Source organism: Lygodium microphyllum, chromosome 18 (assembly GCF_053477565.2).
Source record: "Lygodium microphyllum isolate KBCC chromosome 18, Lygodium_microphyllum_v1.1.10, whole genome shotgun sequence".
Lineage (NCBI taxonomy): Eukaryota > Viridiplantae > Streptophyta > Polypodiopsida > Schizaeales > Lygodiaceae > Lygodium > Lygodium microphyllum.
In genome coordinates, this window is record NC_141152.1 from 52,703,026 (window position 1) to 52,724,023 (window position 20,998).

General features: G+C 45.5%; 1 protein-coding gene across 5 annotated transcripts in view; it reads left to right on the forward strand.

The window, feature by feature from the left end:
• Window positions 1-279: 279 nt before the first annotated feature.
• LOC148020888 (synaptotagmin-4-like) overlaps window positions 280-20,998 on the forward strand; it is an 81,860-nt gene continuing 61,141 nt past the window's right edge. For 2 of the 5 annotated variants that reach the window (XM_087698694.1, XM_087698692.1), the window contains exons 1-2: window positions 284-716; window positions 1,175-1,377. Coding sequence is in view for 3 of the 5 variants with exons in the window: in XM_087698693.1 (XP_087554819.1) it covers window positions 513-716 (204 nt within the window). In the remaining 2 variants the exon portion in view is untranslated. Of the gene's footprint in view, window positions 717-1,174; window positions 1,378-20,998 lie in introns of all 5 variants that reach the window. The other 3 variants (XM_087698691.1, XM_087698690.1, XM_087698693.1) reach the window with 2 other exon arrangements.

Here is a 20,998-nt window from a genome sequence, read left to right on the forward strand (position 1 = left end):
TGAGATGTTGCGCCAAACACATGTTGTATACGCAAGAGGAAGCTCACTCAAGAATGTAAGAAGAGAGATAGAGGCCAAAAAGTTTTCTTGTTGATTTCTTTTTCTTCTTCCACACATTATACAATGTACTCAAAGTACAGATAAGATACAAGCTATAACTAAAATGCCAAAAAAACAACCGGTTTTCCTAAAAAAGAGCCAGCCGCCTGAATTTCAACTGGTTTTTTGAAGATCTTGCTTGGAAAAAAGACACTAAAGGAAGAAGACACTGGAGAGCCGCCCCTTCTTTCTTTGACTCTGAATTATGGTAGAACTTATTAGAAGGCAGTTTCGGGAGTAACTTAGTAGTAACGTTGACCGGGCAATCTCAATTCCCAAAGGCTGTAGTTCCTTATAGTAAGAGTCATATAAAACCCACAGTCTCAGTCGGCAAGTCATCGTGGTGCAATCTCTCGTCACAATCACAGTCAGATTGCAGAAGAATGATTTAGGCCTGGGCTGAAGAGGAGTCTATGGCTGGGTGGGCTATGGCCGCCTCTTCACTTCTTGCTAAGCTTCGCCGAGTCTCAGGCTTTCTGGTGCACAACATGCCGTCTCAGCAAACACCCCTATTGGCCGTCCTTGCTCTTGCATTCTTCCTCCTATGGTGGTTGGAGAGAAGGCTCCCTTCGTCCAGTTGGGTTCCTCTTCTCCTCATAGTCTGGACTTTGATCAAGGTAATCCATCTTACCTGCCGCCTTTCCCTCACACCCACACCCACGTTTAAAGGAAAAAAATCAACAGAGACTCTTAAAACAAATGGAGTAGATCCTATCACAAGAAGTTTTTAGACAAATTCCCAGCATTAAAAAAATTGGAGTAGATCAGAGATCTTATCACAAGAAGTTTTAGACAAAATTCCCACTATAGTTTCCACATTGTGAATTAAGATAACTTCATGAGCTTCTCCGAGAGAGGGAGCGCCCCAACCGCACCTAGTTTGGTGTGCAATGCCTCCCGATGTCGATTACTGTAGGCAAAAACAAGGGAAAAGGGCCCCTTTCCCACATGGAAAAGTGCCAAAAACTTGTGGTGTATTTATGAACCCACTATACTATATGAACACGGAATGCGGCAGCGCATTCGCTATAACGAATCACTTGTTACTTATTTAGCTATTTTTTTGGCCAAATAGCATCAATCAAGACAAACGACTCGAGTGTCAAAAGGAGGATACAACTCTAAGTGCCAAATGGAGGATATAAAGATGGTTGTGTATGGATGGAGATTATGAGTACTCCATCTTGCCATGACTTGCTCACAAGACATGCCATGACAAATAGTGCTTATTGCAGTCATGGCTGTGCTACCCTTGGTTGAATATCTTAAGCTCAGAGGGTAAATTCATGCTCATTTCCATATTGTCTCTATGGAACCCTATCTAGTTTTGGCTTTCACTTTGTATCATTGTAAATTTGCCCAATGAATCAATTGAGTGTTGCATTGTTGTTTCTTTGAATTGGGTAATTGAGAACTTATAGAATGGCTTGTTATATGCTATGACTATTAGAAGTGTATGCAGCAATGGAAACGTATATGTATGCTGAAATAGACTACTGAACACAAGACAAAGAGGAAAGAAGAACACTGGAAAAGAAGATAACTCAGAAGAGGACTTGGAAAATGAAATCTATATACTAAGACATGAGATACTCAGGCACAATAGTGAGTCATTGGCTGTGCGGGCACTAGCATTGGCTTCTTTCTCTAACATGACCTCCAGGTGATAATTGCCGTGATGACTGAGGAGGAGGATCACAATATATAGGCAATAAATATGCCATAAACAACAGCTGGTTAGCCAAGAGGAGAAGCATAATATATAGGCAATAAATATGCAATAAATAGTAGCTGGTTGGCCAATTGATTGGCATAAAATGCCCTAAATGCCACAAATAAAGCACAATAAAAGTGCCTAAAATAGCTAATACATGCCCAGCCCAATCTGGCATGCACAAACTTATACATGAGCTGATATATCTGCTAACATTCTCTCTCAGATTATGGGCGATTTGATACAATACAATATACAATGATAAAGTCCTATCTAAGTACATACAAGGAGTACCAGAGTAGAATCATGGATATCTAAGCAGTGGGTGCGCAAGGGACCACCAAGGTGCCTCGGAGAGAACCTGATATCAATGTCGATTGTACCGGCCTTTGAAAATAGAGAAGAATTAAAGCAACTCTTAATGTTTGTCAAGGATGACTCGTAGTAGTATACAAGGCGATCTTGTCAAAAATGCCTCTGAACATATGCGACTAGGAATTTCCCGCCTTTGGCTAGACCACCAAAGTGTCTCCTCATGTGAGCACTGGACTAGGAGCCAATCCCGCTCTTTGTGAAATAGACTATTAAACACAAGATAGAGAGGAAAGAAGAACATTGCAAAAGAAGATAACGTAGAAGAGGACTTGGGAAATGAAATCTATATACCAAGACATGAGACAGTCGCGCACAATAGTGAGTCACTGGTTGCGTGGGCACTAGCACTGACTTCTCTCTCTAACATGACCTCCAGGTGATAATTGCTGTGATGACTGAGGAGGAAGATCACAATATATAGGCAATAGATATGCCATAAACAACAGTTGGTCGGCCAAGAGGAGAAGCACAATATATAGGCAATAAATATGCAATAAATAGTAGCTGGTTGGCCAATTGATTGGCATAAAATGCCCTAAATGCCACAAATAAAGCACAATAAAAATGCTTAAAATAGCTAATACATGCCCAGCCCAATCTGGCATGCACAGACTCATACATGAGTTGATATATTTGCTAACACTCTCTCAGATTATGGTGATCTGATGCAATACAATATACAATGATAAAGTCCCATCAAAGTACATACAACAAGGAGTACCAGAGTAGAATCATGGATACCTAAGCAGTGGGTGCGCAAGCGACCACCAAGGTGCCTCGGAGAGAACCCGATATCAATGTCGATTGTACCAGCCCTTGAAAATAGAGAATAATCAAAGCAGTTGAGAAGAATTAAAGCAACTCTTAATGTTTGTCAACGATGTCTCGTAGTAGTATACAAGACCATCTTGTCAAAAATGCCTCTGAACATATGTGACTAGGAATTTCCCGCCTTTGGCTAGACCACCAAAGTGTCCCCTCATGTGAGCACTGGACTAGGAGCCAAACCCACTCTTTGTGAAATAGACTATTAAACACAAGACAGAGAGGAAAGAAGAACACTGCAAAAGAAGATAACGTAGAAGAGGACTTGGGAAATGAAATCTATATACCAAGACATGAGACAGCCGCGCACAATAGTGAGTCACTGGTTGCGCGGGCACTAGCACTGGCTTCTCTCTCTAACATGACCTCCAGGTGATAATTACCGTGATGACTGAGGAGGAGGATCACAATATATAGGCAATACATATTCCATAAACAACAGTTGGTCGGCCAAGAGAAGAAGCAGAATATATAGGCAAATATGCAATAAATAGTAGCTGGTTGGCCAATTGATTGGCATAAAATGTCCTAAATGCCACAAATAAAGCACAATAAAAATGCCTAAAATAGCTAATACATGCCCAGTCCAATCTGACATGCATAGACTCATACATGAGCTGATATATTTGCTAACACTCTCTCAGATTATGGGTGATCTGATGCAATACAATATACAATGATAAAGTCCCATCAAAGTACATACAACAAGGAGTACCAGAGTAGAATCATGGATACCTAAGCAGTGGGTGCGCAAGCGACCACCAAGGTGCCTCGGAGAGAACTTGACATCAATGTCGATCATACTAGCCCCTGAAAATAGAGAAGAATCAAAGCAGCTCTTAATGTTTGTCAACGATGTCTCGTAGTAGTATACAAGACCATCTTGTCAAAAATGCCCTAGGAATTCCTTGCTTTTGGCTAGACCATCAAAGTGTCCCCTCGTGTGAGCATCGGACTAGGAGCCAATCTTGCTCTTTGTAAAATACCAACTCATCATGAATCTAGATGTCAATTCCAACTCTAGGATTTGAACCTGTCAGACCAAACGATGCATTAGGGATGTCTCTCTCTAGAACCTATGCACTTGTATACCTGTATGGATGAGGTTTACTAACCCCATCTCACCACCCTCTTATACTCCCTCTCTGACACCAGAGAGTTGCGAGGGATGACTGCATCACTCCTGCTAGAAAGTAGCAGAGGAAGGGACAACCAAAGCCCTTCCCTTGATTTGAAGATGAGGATTCCTTTTGCGCCTTGGCCCTTTGCCTGGGGCGAAGGATCTGAATCAGAGTTTGACGAAGAGGATGACTTAGCAGAAGATTTTGGATCTTGCTTCTTCTTTTTCTCTTGCTTTTTCCTCGAAGCCACTAACTCTTTACAGTCCTTCTGCAAGTATCCCTTTTTACCATAGTGATTACACTGGGCCTTCGACTTTTTTCTGTCACCCCTCTCTAGAGTTGCAAGAGCCGCATCTAAACTTGCATAATGAGATGGAAGCTTGCCCTGTAGACGCAAAGATGCCTTATGCTAAAGTAGCATGGAGGACATATAGGTAAAGCTCACAAGTATTGAGGATGTTTGTGCCCTCAAAGCATTGGTCACTCCATCAAACTTCGGGGGGAGCTTGTAGATATCTGTCCCCATAAGATGTGTCTCTAGAAGAGCAAATTGCATGTGTTAAAGCTAGTCTTGTACCAATGCAGCACGGAGCAAAATGATTGAATAATGTCGAAGAGCAAATTCCATGTGTTGTTGTTGGTCTTGTAAGCTTTCTCATGATTGGCCTCATCAAAATCTTCTGGAACTGGGAAAGGACGTTGAGGACATGGAATAGCTCCACAAACAATGTACCACAACTGCTTTTGGAGAAACTAGGCTTTCATAACAGCACTCCAAGTTAGATAGTCATGGACACGTAACTTACCATTAGTAGAAGTGCACGGAGGAGGCATTTGGAGAGGATAGGAAGAGATGATAGAGGATAGAAGGTGGACAGAGAGAGAAGACAGCCAAACCAATAGCAAAGACTGCATAAAATGAAAGTTCACACTTAATGGAAACCAAAAGTTGATTAGAAGATGAGGGAGACTGTTGTAGGAGGTTAAAAATACAGCCAAAAAATGCCCAAAATAGCAAAAACGACATATATATATGCTGAAATTGACTACTGAACACAAGACAGAGAAGAAAGAAGAACACTACAAAAGGAGAGAACTAAGAAGAAGACTCAGGAAATGAAATCCATATACCAAGACATGAGATAGTCGCGTACAATTGTGAGTCACTAGCTGCGCGGGCATTGGCATTGGCTCCTCTCTCCAATAGGACCTCCAGGTGATAAATGCCATGACTGAGGAGGAGAAGCACAATATATAGGTAATAAATATGCCATAAACAGCAGTTGATTGGCTGACCGGCATAAAACGCCCTAAAATGCCATAAATAAAGTACAATAAAAATGCCTAAAATAGCTAACACATGCCTAGCCTAGCTCGACTCACACATGAGCTAACATATTCTCTAACAGTGTGACGAGTTTTAGTGATATCAAAGCATAAATTCTTCCTTACTTTGACTTCCCTTGAGAGCTATTTGTCAATTGTGTGAAGATGACCAATATGGAGAGAGATCATGGTTTTTCAGGTACTTATGGCAAAGCAAGTTGTGTAGTTATGATTGCTTTTAGCAATATTGATAGGAGCTACAATTTTCAGCAGTTAAACTGAAAGTCTTGTTGTTTCATGAAAAAACAACTCTAGCTATTACTACATTTAGATTGTGGCATGAAGGGACATTCACTATTCCAACATTCGGAGATTGCTTGGCTTGTTTAACTCCTTAGTTTTTCCCTTGAACCGATCAAAAAGCCCAACTACTTCCATCTCCTGCTTAGGGTTAGACCAAGAAATGGGAGCCGTGCCCAAGGTAAAGAGGTAGCTGCCATGGGAACGTCGGATGTCAGGATCTCCTGCCCAATGAGAATCAGTGTACCCCTGCAAACATAAACCAGAACCATATGTTAGGCCATGAGAAAAAGTACACCGCAAATAACGCAACACACGAAGACATGCAGTCCAATGTGACATCCTAGGTACTGTGAAATACTGACTGAGTATACTAACTGAGTAAGCTAAATCTGGCCCAGTGTGAATTAACCAAAGAAGTTTTCCTACAACAGAGCGATAGGTAATGCCATTGAAGGGCTGTCCTAGGGTATTCTTCGACAAGTGGACAGTAGGATCAAGAGGCATGGCCACTGGTCGTGTTTGAGCCGTAGTGTACTGGTCCACGAGTTGAAGTGCGTACTTTTGCTGTGACACAAAAATACAGCCCCCAGAACGAACTACCTCCATCCCCAAAAAATAGGACAACAAACCAAGGTCTGCCATTTCAAATGTAGCATGAAGCTTAGCCTTAATTTCTGCTATGGCAGCAGAATCTGAACCTGTGAGGAGTAAGTCATCAACGTATACTAGGATATAGCTAACCCCTTCTGTAGTAGATGGAACATATAAGTTTGGGTCATAAGGGGTAGAATGGTATCCATAAGTCTGTAAGAACTCATCCATCATATGGAACCAAGACCGCGGTGCTTGCTTCAGCCCATAAAGAGCTTTATACAAGTGAAAGACCTTATTCCTTGGGTTGCCAGAAGGAAAGCCTAGTGGCTACTCCACATAGACCTCCTCCTTGAGAAAACATTTAGGAAGGCACTCTTGACATCCATCCGATGTATCGACTAACCATGGGGAGCAGCTAGCGCGAGTAGCAACTGAAAGGAAGTCAACCGTGCAATAGGGGCAAAGGTCTCTTCATAATCAATGCCATGCTTTTGTCGAAACCCTTGCACTACAAGGCAAGCCTTGTACTTGTCTAAAGTCCCATCAGCTTTTAGCTTAGTCCTAAAAATCCACTTTGTCCTGATGACTTTCTTGTGGCTCAGACAATCTTCCAATGTCCAAGTCGCATTTCGGTCAATACTCTCGAGCTTCTTCTCCATGGCCGCTCACCATTGAGGGTGCTGAAGAGCCTCTTGCTATGTATCCGGCTCAGAATGCGCTATGTAATCAGCTATAAACAGCGACGCAAATGATGCCTGAGGAGCAAGTTGGGCAGATCTTCTAGGTCCCTCCGTAGTGGAATGTGGTGGTAGGATCCCCGAATCTCGCAAGGTCTGCTTGGTACCGGTGAGGTAACGGGTCTCGTGAAGGGAGACCTAGGAACTGAAGAATCTGCGGGAAGGTCAGGAGCGGGAAGTAAACCAGGCTCAGTGGGCATGATCTGCGATGATGTGGAAGAAGGAATCGGATTGGAATTCGGTGCAGAAGATTGCATAATATCCCTCTCGTCAAAGACGGCATCCCGCCTAACAATCACCTTGTTTGTCCGAGGATCGAACAAATGATAGGCTTTTGTCTCAAAGGAATATCCCACAAAAATAAGAAGATCAGCTCGAGGAGTGAGCTTTTCTATCTTGTCGTTAGGCGTGTGTGCGTACGCACGACACTCGAAGACTTTAAAGTGGGAAATAATGGGCCAAGAGCCAAAGAATGCCTCATATGGGGTCTTTTAAGAAAGAGTTGCAGTCGGGCATCGGTTAAGGATGTATACCGAAGTGTTAACAGCCTTGACCCAAAGGCTCTCAGGAAGCTCTGCTGAGAACAGCATAGAGCGTGCCATTTCCATGACTGTTCGGTTCCTACGCTGTACAATTCCATTCTGAGAAGGGGAGTTGGTAGAGGTGAGCTGGCGAGAAATGCCATGCTGTTGTAGAAACTCAGAGAACTCGTGGGAGATAAACTCACCACCGCTATCACTCCTCATGCAATCGACACGATGACCAATCTGGTTACGAACCAGGAGCACCCAAGCAGAAAAGTATGTGAAAGCATCGGATTTATGCATGAGGAAGTACACCCACAAGTATCTACAATGATCATCCACTATCAAAAAGAAGTACAGTGCGCCATTCAAGGCAACAGTGGATGTCGGCCCACAAAGATCAACATGAATCAATCTAAGAGGGGCCTCAGCTCTATGAGAGAACTGTTGAGGAAATGGGGTACAGTGCTGCTTCCCGAGTTGAGAAGCTTTACAGACATCTCGAGCGAGCTTCAGGCATGGAGGCCCTCAACCAGCTCACGATGTGACAACTCATAAAGTGAGTCATAACCAAGATGCCCTAAGCGAAAATGTCAAAGACGCTCATTGTTCGTAGGCTCCTGAGAGATGGCTAAGGTCTGGAAGCTATGGAGTGCAGAGCCCTCGGCTATTGGCTCGGTGAGAAAGTGTGTCATGTGGTATAGGCCATTAGGCTGTGCCTCATCGTGAGCAATCACTAAACGAGTTAGAGAGTCAAGCATATTGACTGTGGTCGCTATAAAGAAAACTGCTCGCCCCAACTGGCAAAGCTGCTGAACAGATAACAAGTTCACCCCAAGCTGAGGGACATGATATACGTTGTCTAGCGTAGCTAGATCTGGACCCTTATCAGTGGCAAAAATTGACGCAACCTTGTGCCCGAATCTTGACTGAGGAGTGGTTTCCTACGCGGATCCGCCCAGTTGCAGGGGCTCGGATACGGAAGATGTCCTCTATAGGAGTCATGTGATGTGTAGCTCCATTGTCCACAATCCAAACAGGAGCTGAAGTGCTTGGTTGTGTCGAGTGGGCCTCTGCGGCAACTTCGTCGGGAGGCAACTCACAGATATGGACGAGACTCGTATTTGATGTCTCTATGGAGATGATGTGAGCCTCTGCAAACCAGTCAGACAAGCCCTTTGGAGTTGAGAATGTTGTCGACTGAGATGGTTGTGCGGTGGCAGTGTGAGTCTGACCTTTAAACTACCCCTTGCCATCACTCTATCTCCCTTGCAAAGGGTTGCCCGACTGAGGGGTGGGGGTTTGAGACTTAGGTTTTGGTGCTGTGCCTCTTGCCTTTGATCGACACTCGTTATCAAAATGGCCAGCCTTTTGACAATGTTGACAATACCTATTCTTTTTAGGTACATTTTGCCACCCAGGTTTGAGAGATTGGGATGTTCCTTGTGATTCCCTAGATTGATTTTGCTTTTGCTTTTGATTTTGATTTTGACCTTGAGTGGAGGTTTGATTTTGTTTTCCCTTCCCTTGTTGCCCTTTCTAAGAATGAGTAACAAGAGCCCTCTCTGAAGAGGAATTCATATGAAATTGATTGAACAACCGTGCGTAACGCAACAACTAACACTCAAATTTATAGAATGTAGGCATGGTAGGCTTTGAAATTATGCCTTTCACAAAATTGAAGTATTTTCTAGGGAGTTTGTTCAGGAACAATGTGACTTGATCGTCAGAGGACTTAGGAGTCCCCGTAGTGGAGAATTCAGCGAGGAGACGCCGAAACTCAGCCAACTTGACTTTCAAGTCATCCCGGTCAGTGATTTTGAAAAGCTGAAGCTCATGGTCAAGATTAATACGACGGGTCTTATCCTGAGTTGCATAGGAGTCAGTCAAGTGTGCCCATTGCTCTGACGCTAAGTCAAAATGCTGAAGTTGAGAATGAAACTCATGCATTAAGCCCTGCATCAGCTCGACAATAGCGGAGGCATTTCTAGCCTTCCATGAGCGGACAACCTCGTATGAAACAAGTGCGGGATCAGGTTGGGGTTCCAACCCCTGCACAAGATCCCATAGGTTCTGGGAGTGAAGGACATGTCTCATCAAGTTCGACCAAGTAGTAAAGTTTGACTCGTTAAAACAAGTCTTGTTATTAAATGCATGCTTGGCACAAGACGAGCTAGAACCATGAGGTGTCGAGTAGGTAGGGTAAGATGGATGTGGGGGATAAGATTGTGAAGGGTAAGATGGTAGAGGTTGATGTGCTTGATAAGGAGGAGGAGGGGGAAAAGATGGATAGACAGAAGTAGGTTGTGAGTGTTCAATGAGTGCCGATTGAGGCGGAGGCACTGGAACATGAATGTTTCCATAAGGTGCCGGTGTATGTGAAGGCACTGGGACACAGAAGCCCTGTCCAAAGTGAGGTTGGGGCACAACAGTATGACTAGAAGGTCCACTAAGAAAAGCCATGGAGGCAAACTGTGGAGTCAACTGATCCACACTCGGGAGAGACTGGGGGGATACCCAGGCTGCAATGATCCTGAAAGTGTGTGTGAAGTAGGTGGAACACCACCCGACAGAGGTAAGGATGAGGTCCTAAAGGATGTGCCTATGTTTCCATAACCCCCCGGTTTGATGTGCGCTGCGACATAAGGTGTCTAAAATGGAAAAGTGAATGGTGTGAATGGAAGTGGAGAAGCAGTTGATGAATGTGGTGGGATGGGTGGGTTTTGAAAATGAGGTGTATGAGGTGCAGATGCATTTTGTTCATTTTTATCATTTAATGATTGGAAATGAAAATGTGAAGATGATGATGCACCATGCAATGAAGAAAAAGGAACACCAAATTCATTCTGATTTTGTGAAGTAGATGTAAAAGAAGGAAGGGTAGAAGAAAAGGTACCTGGCTTTTTCTTATAATCCCCATGACGTGTGTTAACATATAAGAATTGGTCCTCAAAAGGACCTTTTCCGTAGTCAATAGACTGTACACTTTCTTCCACATGATCTCTACCGGAATATTGCAAAATAAAAGAAGTACAAAAAGAAGGCACAAAAGATGAATCTAACGTACCTTGCACTGGAGTGGATGAAATAAAGGAACATACTCCGGGTCTTATTTTCCAACAGGGGGGACCCATCCCTGATGGAGATCTCGACGGCCCTGCAACATCATCAGACTTACGCGCAAAATCTGAAGAGAAATTCATGCATACCTTCATTTAGGAGATTTTCTTGAAGAGCAATCCTTCGATCGAGCTCCTCAATCTTCTTTCGTCTATAAGCTATGATCGGTTTCTATGCTTCAGAGGTCAGCTTGCCTAGCTGTTCTTCCATGCAATCAGAAGTGTCATCCACCATGTCGAAACTTTGTGGAGCAAGTTGATTGGCCCACTCTCGCTCGGTTCTCGGCATAGTTGGTTTTGGAGACTGAATCGGTGTTGTTGTGTTCGAAGTCATTTGGACCTACTGTTGTTCTTGCTTCTTGTGTAGAGCTTTCAGATCAAAGGCCTAGGTTTCTCAGAGAATACCATGCTCTGATACCATGTTAAGAAATACCCTAACACAGAAATATAAACAGAAACCGTACGACAAGGCACAAGCTGATAAAAGAACACAATTAGTAGGGTTAGGGTAACTCAGAGACAATGAATACAGTGAATAAATAAAGTGATATAACTATTGAATAATACGATGCTCATGCAGCAAACACACTATGCAGTGAATGAATACTGAACCTTGAACTCTTATATCATCAAGGCAGGGGTAATGAGTTGGAGAGCCTGTTGTACTCCGAACGGATCCCAAATTGCAGTAAGGCAGCCTCCAGGTGTCGAACACCAGCAAACGCAGCAGCGAGAAGTTGAATCTGATGTAGACAGCAGTGAGGAGAGAGAAAGACTAAAAACGCAAGCAGGAAAGCCTGCAGGAGCGAGAGAGACTACAAACATAGGCAGTAGGTGAGAGAAAGACTAAAACGCAGGCAGGATAGCCTGCAAGAGAGAGAAAGAATGAAAACGTAGGCAGCAGGTGATAGAAATACTAAAAATGCAGGCATGATAGTTTGCAGGAGAGAGAAAGACTGAAAAACGTAGGCAGCAGGACTGTGATGGTGTGGCAGGCTGTATGGCAGCAGGATTGTGATGGCGTGGCAAGCTGTATGGCAGCAAGTCTGCATAGGAACAGTAGTTGCCTGACTGAAATCAGCTCCAAATTGCGTGAAGAGGGCTGGAAATCAGGTGCCAATTGATGGAGACAGCAATGGGCAGCTTCGACTGAGATGTCCTTCTCGAACAGGGTGTGCCGCAAGCTAAAACACTTGAAACTTGCAAAAACAAGATTGGGGGAAGAGTGGAGGGCTGGCTGCCAATTTATAGAAAATTAGGGTTCTAGATCCTCTTCCAGCTAACTCTCTCGATCCGCTCCCCATTTTAGGGTTTTGGCTAAAATAAGCCTAAAATAAGCATGTTTTGGGGCTGTTTAAGTCACTAAGTGCATTTTTTAGTACAACACCCCTTTGGGGAGGAGACTGATAAGACTTGCTGATAGACTCCCTGGCATCCGTCTTGAGCTAAAGATCTCCTGAAAGGCCAGTAGTAGGGGGTCCTTCACTACCTCCTAGTAGGTAGTGAAGAAGGCCTTAGAAAGACTATCCTCTCCTAGGCATTTCTGCCCATCTTGTGCATGGAAAGTCTCCTCTAATTCCTTCTCATGGAAAGTCTCTAATTGCTTCCTTGTGAAGAGGACTAGGAGGGAGCGTCCCATCTCCTTTGTGACGATTCCTTCTCATGGAAAGTCTCTAATTGCTTCTCTGTGAAGAGGACTAGGAGGGAGCGTCCCATCTCCTTTGTGACGAGGGATGGAATGTGGTCCTAGACTTGTTGTCCATAGCGTTGTCCTCTGGTTGAGATTGCCTCTTGTCGAAAAAGGTGTTTGTAGTAGTCACTGGCAATCTCCATCACCTCATCTGCGCTAGAGCGAATCCTCCCATACTAATCATGGAGGCTGCGAATTTGATCTCCTGAGGTGCGAGGTTGATGCACTTGGAAAAAATCCTTGCACATCGTGTCCCCCTTTCGCGCCCAAAAGGCTGCCGAGGTACAGAAGGAAAACTCCGAGTGCCTGTCCTCGAGACCAGCGAGGGATGCCCGTGCGTGCACCTCTTGTGCGTGGAGAGTGGGATCCCTTGGTGCCTCCTGGAGTAGTCTCTGTGTGGCCACTAGGTCTCACCGGAGTGCTCTCTCCTCCCAACTCTGCTCGGCTAGGACCTCTGCAACCTCCTATTTACGATCCGGTCCCTCCTGTCCCACTCCCTAGTCCAGAGTTGCTCAATTTGCCTCCTCACCTCCTCCCTCCCCTGTAGATTGAGTTAGGCATTTGACAGGATCGCGTGTCCAGGGCTGAATTTGGAGCATCAAGTGTAAGGAGAATTGGGCAGTGATCAGACAAAGTGGTGCTAACCAACTGCCCTACCTGGCCTCTACGAGAGCACTCCCACTCTTCGACATAGAACTTGTCCAGCCGCTCCAAAAGAGCTCTGCCTAGTTGCCTGTATCCCCAAGAGAAGTCTAGTGACCTCTCCCTCCTGTGGAAAACTGGGTCCCGCCAAGCATCACGTGCTCCTACTACGAGGAGGAAGACCTCCCATGCCTCTTGCTCCTCCCCTGCCATACCTTGGTAATCTTTGCCTTTGCCGTGTTGGTCCTCTAAGGCCTCCAGGTTATTGAAGTCTCCTCCAACAATCCAGGAGTTCACCTTTGGGAGTCTTGCTGCGATCTCCACCCAGAACTTGTTGCGTGCCCTAACCTTAGTAGGAGCATAAACATTGAGGACTCCAAGGCACGAGTCCCCAATATCCAATCCGATCCATAAGACCCTCCCTGCCACAATCGTCCCGTGGTCACGTACACAGGCGGTGAGGCTCGGGCCAATAAAGGTGCATACATCTCCACTCTTGCCGTGGGCACCGATGGAGTACTCCCAATAGGTGTGTGAATTGCCTATGGAAGTACCTTCCCTACCCGATGGGCGTAGGCGAAGGTGAGCTTGTGCTCTTGCAGAGGTAAGATGTCGATCCGTTTGGCAAGGGTAGGCTGCAACTCCTGCCAAATAATCAACTTCCTGGAACCACGTGTCCCACTATAGTGGAGACTATTCACATTCCAGGATGCTAGATGTAGACTCATAGAGAAGCTTGTGACTGGCCGAATAGGCATCTGTTTGGTGTGGAAGCTGCTGATGAAGAAGAAGAGCTATGAGGTTGCTGGTGAGGGGAGGATATAGGCGTATGAGGCTCGTCATCTCCTGTGAGAAGGGGGGGGGGGGAATGGGCCGGAGGGGGGGGGGTCGCCTATACTAGGTGAGGATCAGGGAGGAAGATCGAGGGATGGTGGGGTGATCGGAGGTATGAGGCGGGTGTGGGGGGGGGGGGGGAAACGGTGGCCCTAGAAGGGGGAGGCTATGGGCTAGGGTCGGGGGGGGGGATCCATGAGGAGGGGGGAGTGGGTGGGTGTGGGGGCTATGGGATCTCGGGTGAGGTAGCCTATGACGCCTCTGTGGTGGGTGGTGAATGTGGAGGTGTGTGATCTTGTCGGGTGGGACGAGCTAGGGGGGGTTGTGGGGTGCTTTGCCGGGGGTTTGTTGCTCGCCCTTTTGCTCTCTGTTGCCGTAGCTGTGTCTGAGGTTGATTGAGGCCCCCCTTGCCGTCTCCCTCTCTGTCGCTCTGTTGGTAAAGCTGTTAGCGTTCCCACATGTGGGCCTGTCGGCGGAGCCGCCTTGGCTCCGAAGTGATGCAATTTGCTGCCTGATGCCCAAAGTCATGGCATCGCAAGCATTGCCGTGGCTGCCTAGTCACAATAACTTGCTGCGTGAAGGAGTGTCCACCTACCTCAATCTCCAGAAACTTTGGTATGTTCTTTGTATCTTTCATAGCCACCCCTATCTTTGGGAATCCTGTGGTTGTCACTGCATCCATGGAGACAATAAGAATTGTGCCGAAGAGCCGTCCAAAGTCCTCCACTAACTGACGATACTCTACCGCCAGTCCGGGGAATAGTAAGGTGATCGGATGTCTAAGAAACCTGTTGTGGAGCGTGAATTCCTCCATTGTGAAGCCATTGTACTAGGAAACCATGTAGATGACCCCCTTCGTGGAGGCATAAGGTGAGCTATCTACTAGCTCATGGGCTGCGTTTGCAGAGGTGAGTCGGACCATGAAAATCCCTTGACCCATGAGAACTACCTCCATGATTTGCGCTGTGCCAATGCGCAGCGTGGAGTGAAGCCAATCCTGGAGCCGGGCCCTAGATGGGGAGTGTCCTATGAGTTGACCAAAGATTGTTGTTTCTTTTAGCTCCAACTTTGTGGCATGGACGGCTAAGAGCTGTTACTCAGAGAGGATGATGTGCAAGGTGTTTGACTGGCGGGCACTTGTAGAATGCACTGGCGTCTGACCAGAGGTTTCCATTGCGCATCCCTGCTGAGAACCTACCAATCACGTTGTTGTGCTATTTCTGGACGGGGCTGCTAAGGAGGCAGGGGCAACGCGGGGGGGTAAATAGGGCAGGGGAGCAGGGCAAGGAAATTGTTGCGGGGGGGATAAGGCGGGGGTAGCGCGAGGGAGAGGATTGCTTGGTGGGAGGGGGAGGCGCAGCGCACCACGGGGGGTAACAGGGGGGGGAATTCGAGGGGGAAAGCTGGGGCGCGATGGCGGGGCAGCAGCGCAACGAGCAGGGCTAGTTCTAAAGACACAGACTTAGATCTAAGAATTTGTTTATGCTCCTCACTTGGCACAAAAAATCCTCATAAACCTATGACTAAGTGTGTGTACTTGATGATCATGATATTTGCAAGAAAATTTTATAGGAGTGTCACGGTATGCGGAGTGCTGGACACCTTGGCATACACTAGACTTTGCTCTTGGTTACTCACTATTTTTATCAGCTGCATATTAAGAGTATGGTTGAGTCTTATGTGCGTGAGTGCCCACAGTGTGTTGACTTAATAAAGCCGAACAGTACAGACATGCGGGGATGTTGCATCCTTTACGAATTCTTGATAGAAAATGGAGTAATATCTCTATGGATTTTGTAGTAGGATTGCCAAGTATGAATTGAGCTCATGACACAATCTAGGATGTGGTTGACCGATTGATGAAAATGGCTCAATTCATTCCCACAAACATGATCGTGAAAAGCCATGAGTTGGCTAGTCTCTTTGTCAAACATCTTTATAGACTTCTCATTTTCCCGACGAAATAATTAGTGATTTGGGATCCTAAGTTCACTATCCATTTCTAGCAAATAGTTTTCCAATAATGGAAAACTCCACTGTCCATGTCATCCTCGGAACATTTTGAAACCGAGGAACTGACTGAACAAACAAATCAAACCATGGAGGATATGCTGCATGCATATACCTCTTGTAGGCAATTTGATTAGGAGTGTTATCTTTCTTAGCTTGAAAGAGCACTCTTGTGGATCAGTCCCATGATAAAGAACGAGACCAAAGCATGACTCCTATCTCTACTCAGCCAAGGATTGCCTAGCCTCCTCAGTTTGAAGGCAAGAAGCTTGCCTCCTCTTTAGATTTGGACACACAAGGATGGACGGAAGCTCATTGCAACAAAGGAAAAGCAAAGGAGACTTTTGTGCCCGTAGTGCCTGTTGACCATTTTTCTTTGCAAGACCCTCGCCGCACTTATTTGCGTCAGCAAGACAAATCTTCGGATGCGCATACTCCAAAGAGCAACAATAAGGACTTGTCGCCCTCCAAAGAGCAATAACAACAATAGCAATTGACTCAGCCATCACCATGTGCTTGCGACCCTCCAGCTTAGTTGGCCTTTGATGCCTCTAGTAGAGTCATTACTCTATGGGATCACCAATATCCAGGTTCTACCTCCCACCCAACAAATGCACCTTCCTCCTCACAAGCTGACCATTAGAGATCCTATCCCTTTGGGGTGTTGGGAGACTTCTTAGAAGATGGTGTACTAGAGACATTGGTAGTGAAAGCCTAGGCCCACGCGACAAAATCTCCTCAAAACTCTTGATCCTTTGTTTCTGTCTAGTCTTGAGGTACCTTTTATCTGGTTCATACTGTTGAGTTGAAACACGCTTTACAACGGATTAGTATCTTTAAACAGCCCCAAAACACTCTTAATTAATAAAAAACACAAGATTGGTGCATGGTTCGAGAGAGTTCTAGTGGTCCCCCAAAACCCTAATTATTGGGGCCCCTTTAGCATCTATTAATAGATGGGCTGCCTACCATTCAGCCTCATCTTTTTGTGCAGGTTTCTCACTCTACCGTGCAAATTTCAGCCATTAGCCACCTATCATTTGCTATCCAGCCATCACTGACTGCATCCCCCATCACTATCCATAGGTGGTTTGTTTTTAGCCATCACCTTGCTGTTTGGACGTCTCCATCTACTGTGTTATCATAGCACTTGATCAGCCTACGTTTTCAGCATTTAGTGAGTGGTGACAAGTTGCTGCCATTTCTCCCATTGGGCGATTTCTGTAGTACATGTGTTTTTATTGTCCAATAGGCTGCCTACATCAACACACACCTCTCTTGTTGTCACTGGACAATGCTTTGTCTCGGGTGACCAGTTTTTAGCCTTCTCTGGTGGTACACTGTTGCGTTTACCATATTTCAGTCTCCTATTGCTGTGTTTTGGTGACCAGTCTGCTGCCTTTCATTATTCAGCACACTCTCATCTCCAACTGGTGGTTACAACAGTCGGGGTTTGTCTCCGGTGGATGTCACTCTTCGACACTTCATTACTCTGCCCTTGGGCATTCTATAGACTCTTACATTCATTTACAACATTCATTCGCTTTAGAGTTTCTTCTCTTTGTGTTTGTCTCTATGTTTGAGTTTTGAGTTTTGTGTTTGCTTTTTGTGTTTAGGGTTTGAGTTTTGCTTGTCATTGTCTGAGTCTTTGTGTTTTAGTCTTGTTCGTACATGTTGTGTTTCCTTAATGCAAACCCTAGCATATCTTCACATGGTATTAGAGTCGGTGCTCTTCTAAAGAGTATCGTGGGGTGATTGTGGAGGCTAGTCTTTTTGTGAGACTCACCCATGTCTCGATTCTGACTCATAATGTCTTAGGCACCTTTTTCTACAGATCTGAGGACACCCTCTTAGGCTTCTCCATCATTGGAGATTCAGAGAAGGCATTATGGTCTCGAGGAGGAGGTAGACACACCTTTATCTTTACCATCTTCTTCTTTTCATTTTGGTCATCTTACAGTTGAAGAGTTTGAGGAGTACTTGCATATCACATATCGTCAAGTTTACACCCCTCCAATGAGTGCTACTACTTTGTTTGGATTGATTGGTGAGATTGGCTATCTCTTTGATCTTGAAGGGACCACGACATTCGGTGCATTTGGTGATCCATATCCTTCATCATAGCTAGGCTGTCAGGTTTGTATAACCCTTTTCAGTCGTATGAGCCAAAAACCTCTCTTGTTTCTTCTTTTGTTGTGTAGGATCCAGATGGTTTTTAGTATGTTAACTTTAATAGAGGAGGCTCTCAAAGTAGATACCCTTCATGAAGTATATCTTTACCATTTGTTTCATTTGAGTAAGTAAACCACACTTCTCAACTCCCTCCCATTCCACCACTATCTTCTCCACATTTTGATCTACTCACATCTTCCTTCCAAAATCTGGGATGACACTCCACTTCCGCTCAAAGCACACTAGGGGTTGGATCTTTCATCTCCGCCCCTAGCACTTTCTTTTTCTCCATACCACCATCTACCTACCCTCCATGTTCGCCTGCCTCATTTCATTGTCAGTCTGTCATCTCCTGGTTGTGAGCTCCCTTCTCAACTCCCTCCCATTCCACCACTATCTTCTCCACATTTTGATCTACTCACATCTTCCTTCCAAAATTTGGGATGACACTCCACTTCCGCTCAAAGCACACTAGGGGTTGGATCTTTCATCTCCGCCCCTAGCACTTTCTTTTTCTCCATACTACCATCTACCTACCCTCCATGTTCGCCTGCCTCATTTCATTGTCAGTCTGTCATCTCCTGGTTGTGAGCTCTTGTTAGAGTGTGGCAGGAGATAGAGGAGCTCTGACATTTCTTGTGTTGCTAATTTTGTTTGCATTTCCTTCTTGGGTGGCATTCAGCCCAAAATGGGCCTTTTAGTGTGCAGTCGGCCCATCTTTGGGCAGGTCTGCCAATTTTGCTGATGGGGGGCTATTTATAGCAGTGTCCCCCCCCCCCCCCCAAGTCATCCTACTTCACTTCTCTTGCAGATTTCAGCACACACTCCTCCGTTCCCACTCCGACATTGGTGCTGCCATTGTTTCCAGCCTGATCTGGTGCCTTCACTGACGCTCCCAGCTGCATGCATGGATTGATGAGTCCACAGCTTTGTATTCAGCATTCATTTCAGTCAGTGCAGTATTTCTTCCTTCATTTTCTGCTTTCTTTTTTTTTTCGTAAAAGGTAATTGTATTAATTACGAAAAAAAATACAAGATTACTTGATTACAAGATACATGACGACAATCTAAGCCATCATGTGAAGAGGTTCTAAGTACTACAAGTTACAATGTCATGGCAAAGACGCGGAGGAAATTGCCATATGCCAGGGACGTAAGTCCTCCCTAGAGAGCAAATCAGAATGGTGGAGAAGAGCTAACTGCCAATACAAGAGGCCCTTAAGCCTCGTAATATGCGGCTGAACATTATAGGCGGAGTAAAAAAGAAAAGCATTCCGAATGGTCCAGTTATGCCAACAGCCCCAATATCGAAGAAAGTGATACATGAGCTTCATATGTGGCTGTGCCAGAGTGGGGTATTTGGGCTGGCCAAAAACCCAATCAAAGGGGCGTAGGGTGAAACCAACCACCCCTTGCGAAACAGCCGACAAAAATAACCAGACTTTCTTAGCGATGGGGCAAGAAATAAATCGGTGGCGGGCGGATTTCACAGTAGTGGTGCAAAAGAAACAGGTGCCATTGAAGATTCGTCGCTTGGAAAGAGCTGAAGCAAGTGGAAGACCACCAATCATCACTCTTCAAAGAAAGACTTTATATTTAAAGGGTGTCTTGTTCAACCAGCCCTCCATCACAGTTGCCCTCCACCATGACCGGGATTTACGCAATCCCCATAAAGCATTTGCTTTAGTAACTAGCCATTGATGATCTTTAATCAGAAGATGATACACTTGGTTAGCAGAATCTTTGCTTAAATTCAGCCGGCCTTGTAGGTCCCAATCGTGCCAGGGATGATCTGAAGCAACAGCACCCTCAAAAGCTGTTCCCATAAAGGCCTATATCCACGAGGGATCCTGAAAAGCCTCCTAGCTGTACGAAACGATATAAGCACATTGCGACTGGCAAGGGTGGCATCCGCAACCGAAGACAAGCCCAAATGTGCCATCCAGTTGAATTGTGGTCTAAGCTCATGTTTACCTTTCCACGAAAGTAAACGCGAGACTGCCAGTACTTCCAATTGAAAAGAGTTAGTAGCTAAGCGATCCTCTGTTGGATGCCACTGAGCCTTCTGGAGGACGTGTTTCCAAGAACATACCAAATGAGTAAGCAGCGATGAAGAAGAACTGGAGAACCGCGAATTAGCATTAAGAACATGCCACCAAGAACTCCGGATTTGGGTATTGCCATGCAGAAGCCCATGGCCCTCAAGGAAATAACGGGCTATATCGACCCACGGATGATGATCCGAGTACATGGCGCGGAAAAGAGACCAACGGAGTGCCTACATGTGAGTTTGGGCATCTAAAATAGCTCCGCCACCCATGCGTTTGGGGGTGCACGCATGCGACCATGAGATCCAGGAAATACCTGCATGCAATGAGTCCTTCTTCCATAGCATGAAGCGAATAGACTGAGTAAGAGCATTCAAAGTCGTAGTAGTCCAAGGCAACAATGGCAAGAAATATGTGAGCATTGGCAACATAATTGTCTGGGCTACTTTGAGGCGAACATGGAAGGGCCAGGCCTGAGACTTCCAATACATAAACTTAGCCACCATTTTTTGAGAAATCCACTGCAGAAGCTGCTTTGGGGGAATATCAACACCCAAAGGGTACCCAAGATGCCTGACAATGGAGCCACGAGGAACAACCAGACCTTGTCAGTCCAAGGACTGCAAATCCGACTCCGTGCAGCTTAGAATGGCTGATTTGAGCGCATTGATACGAAGGCCGGACGCCTGACCAAAGAGACCCCAAACATCCAATGCTTTTCGAAGGTTATCCTTGTCCGCACGCAAAATCATAAAGGTATCATCCGCCAAGGATTGGCTAATGAAGTGCTGTCCTGTAGGAAGCGACAGTCTGGCCAACTGAGAAGAGGTTGCCATATGAGATAACATGGAGAGAACTGGATGTG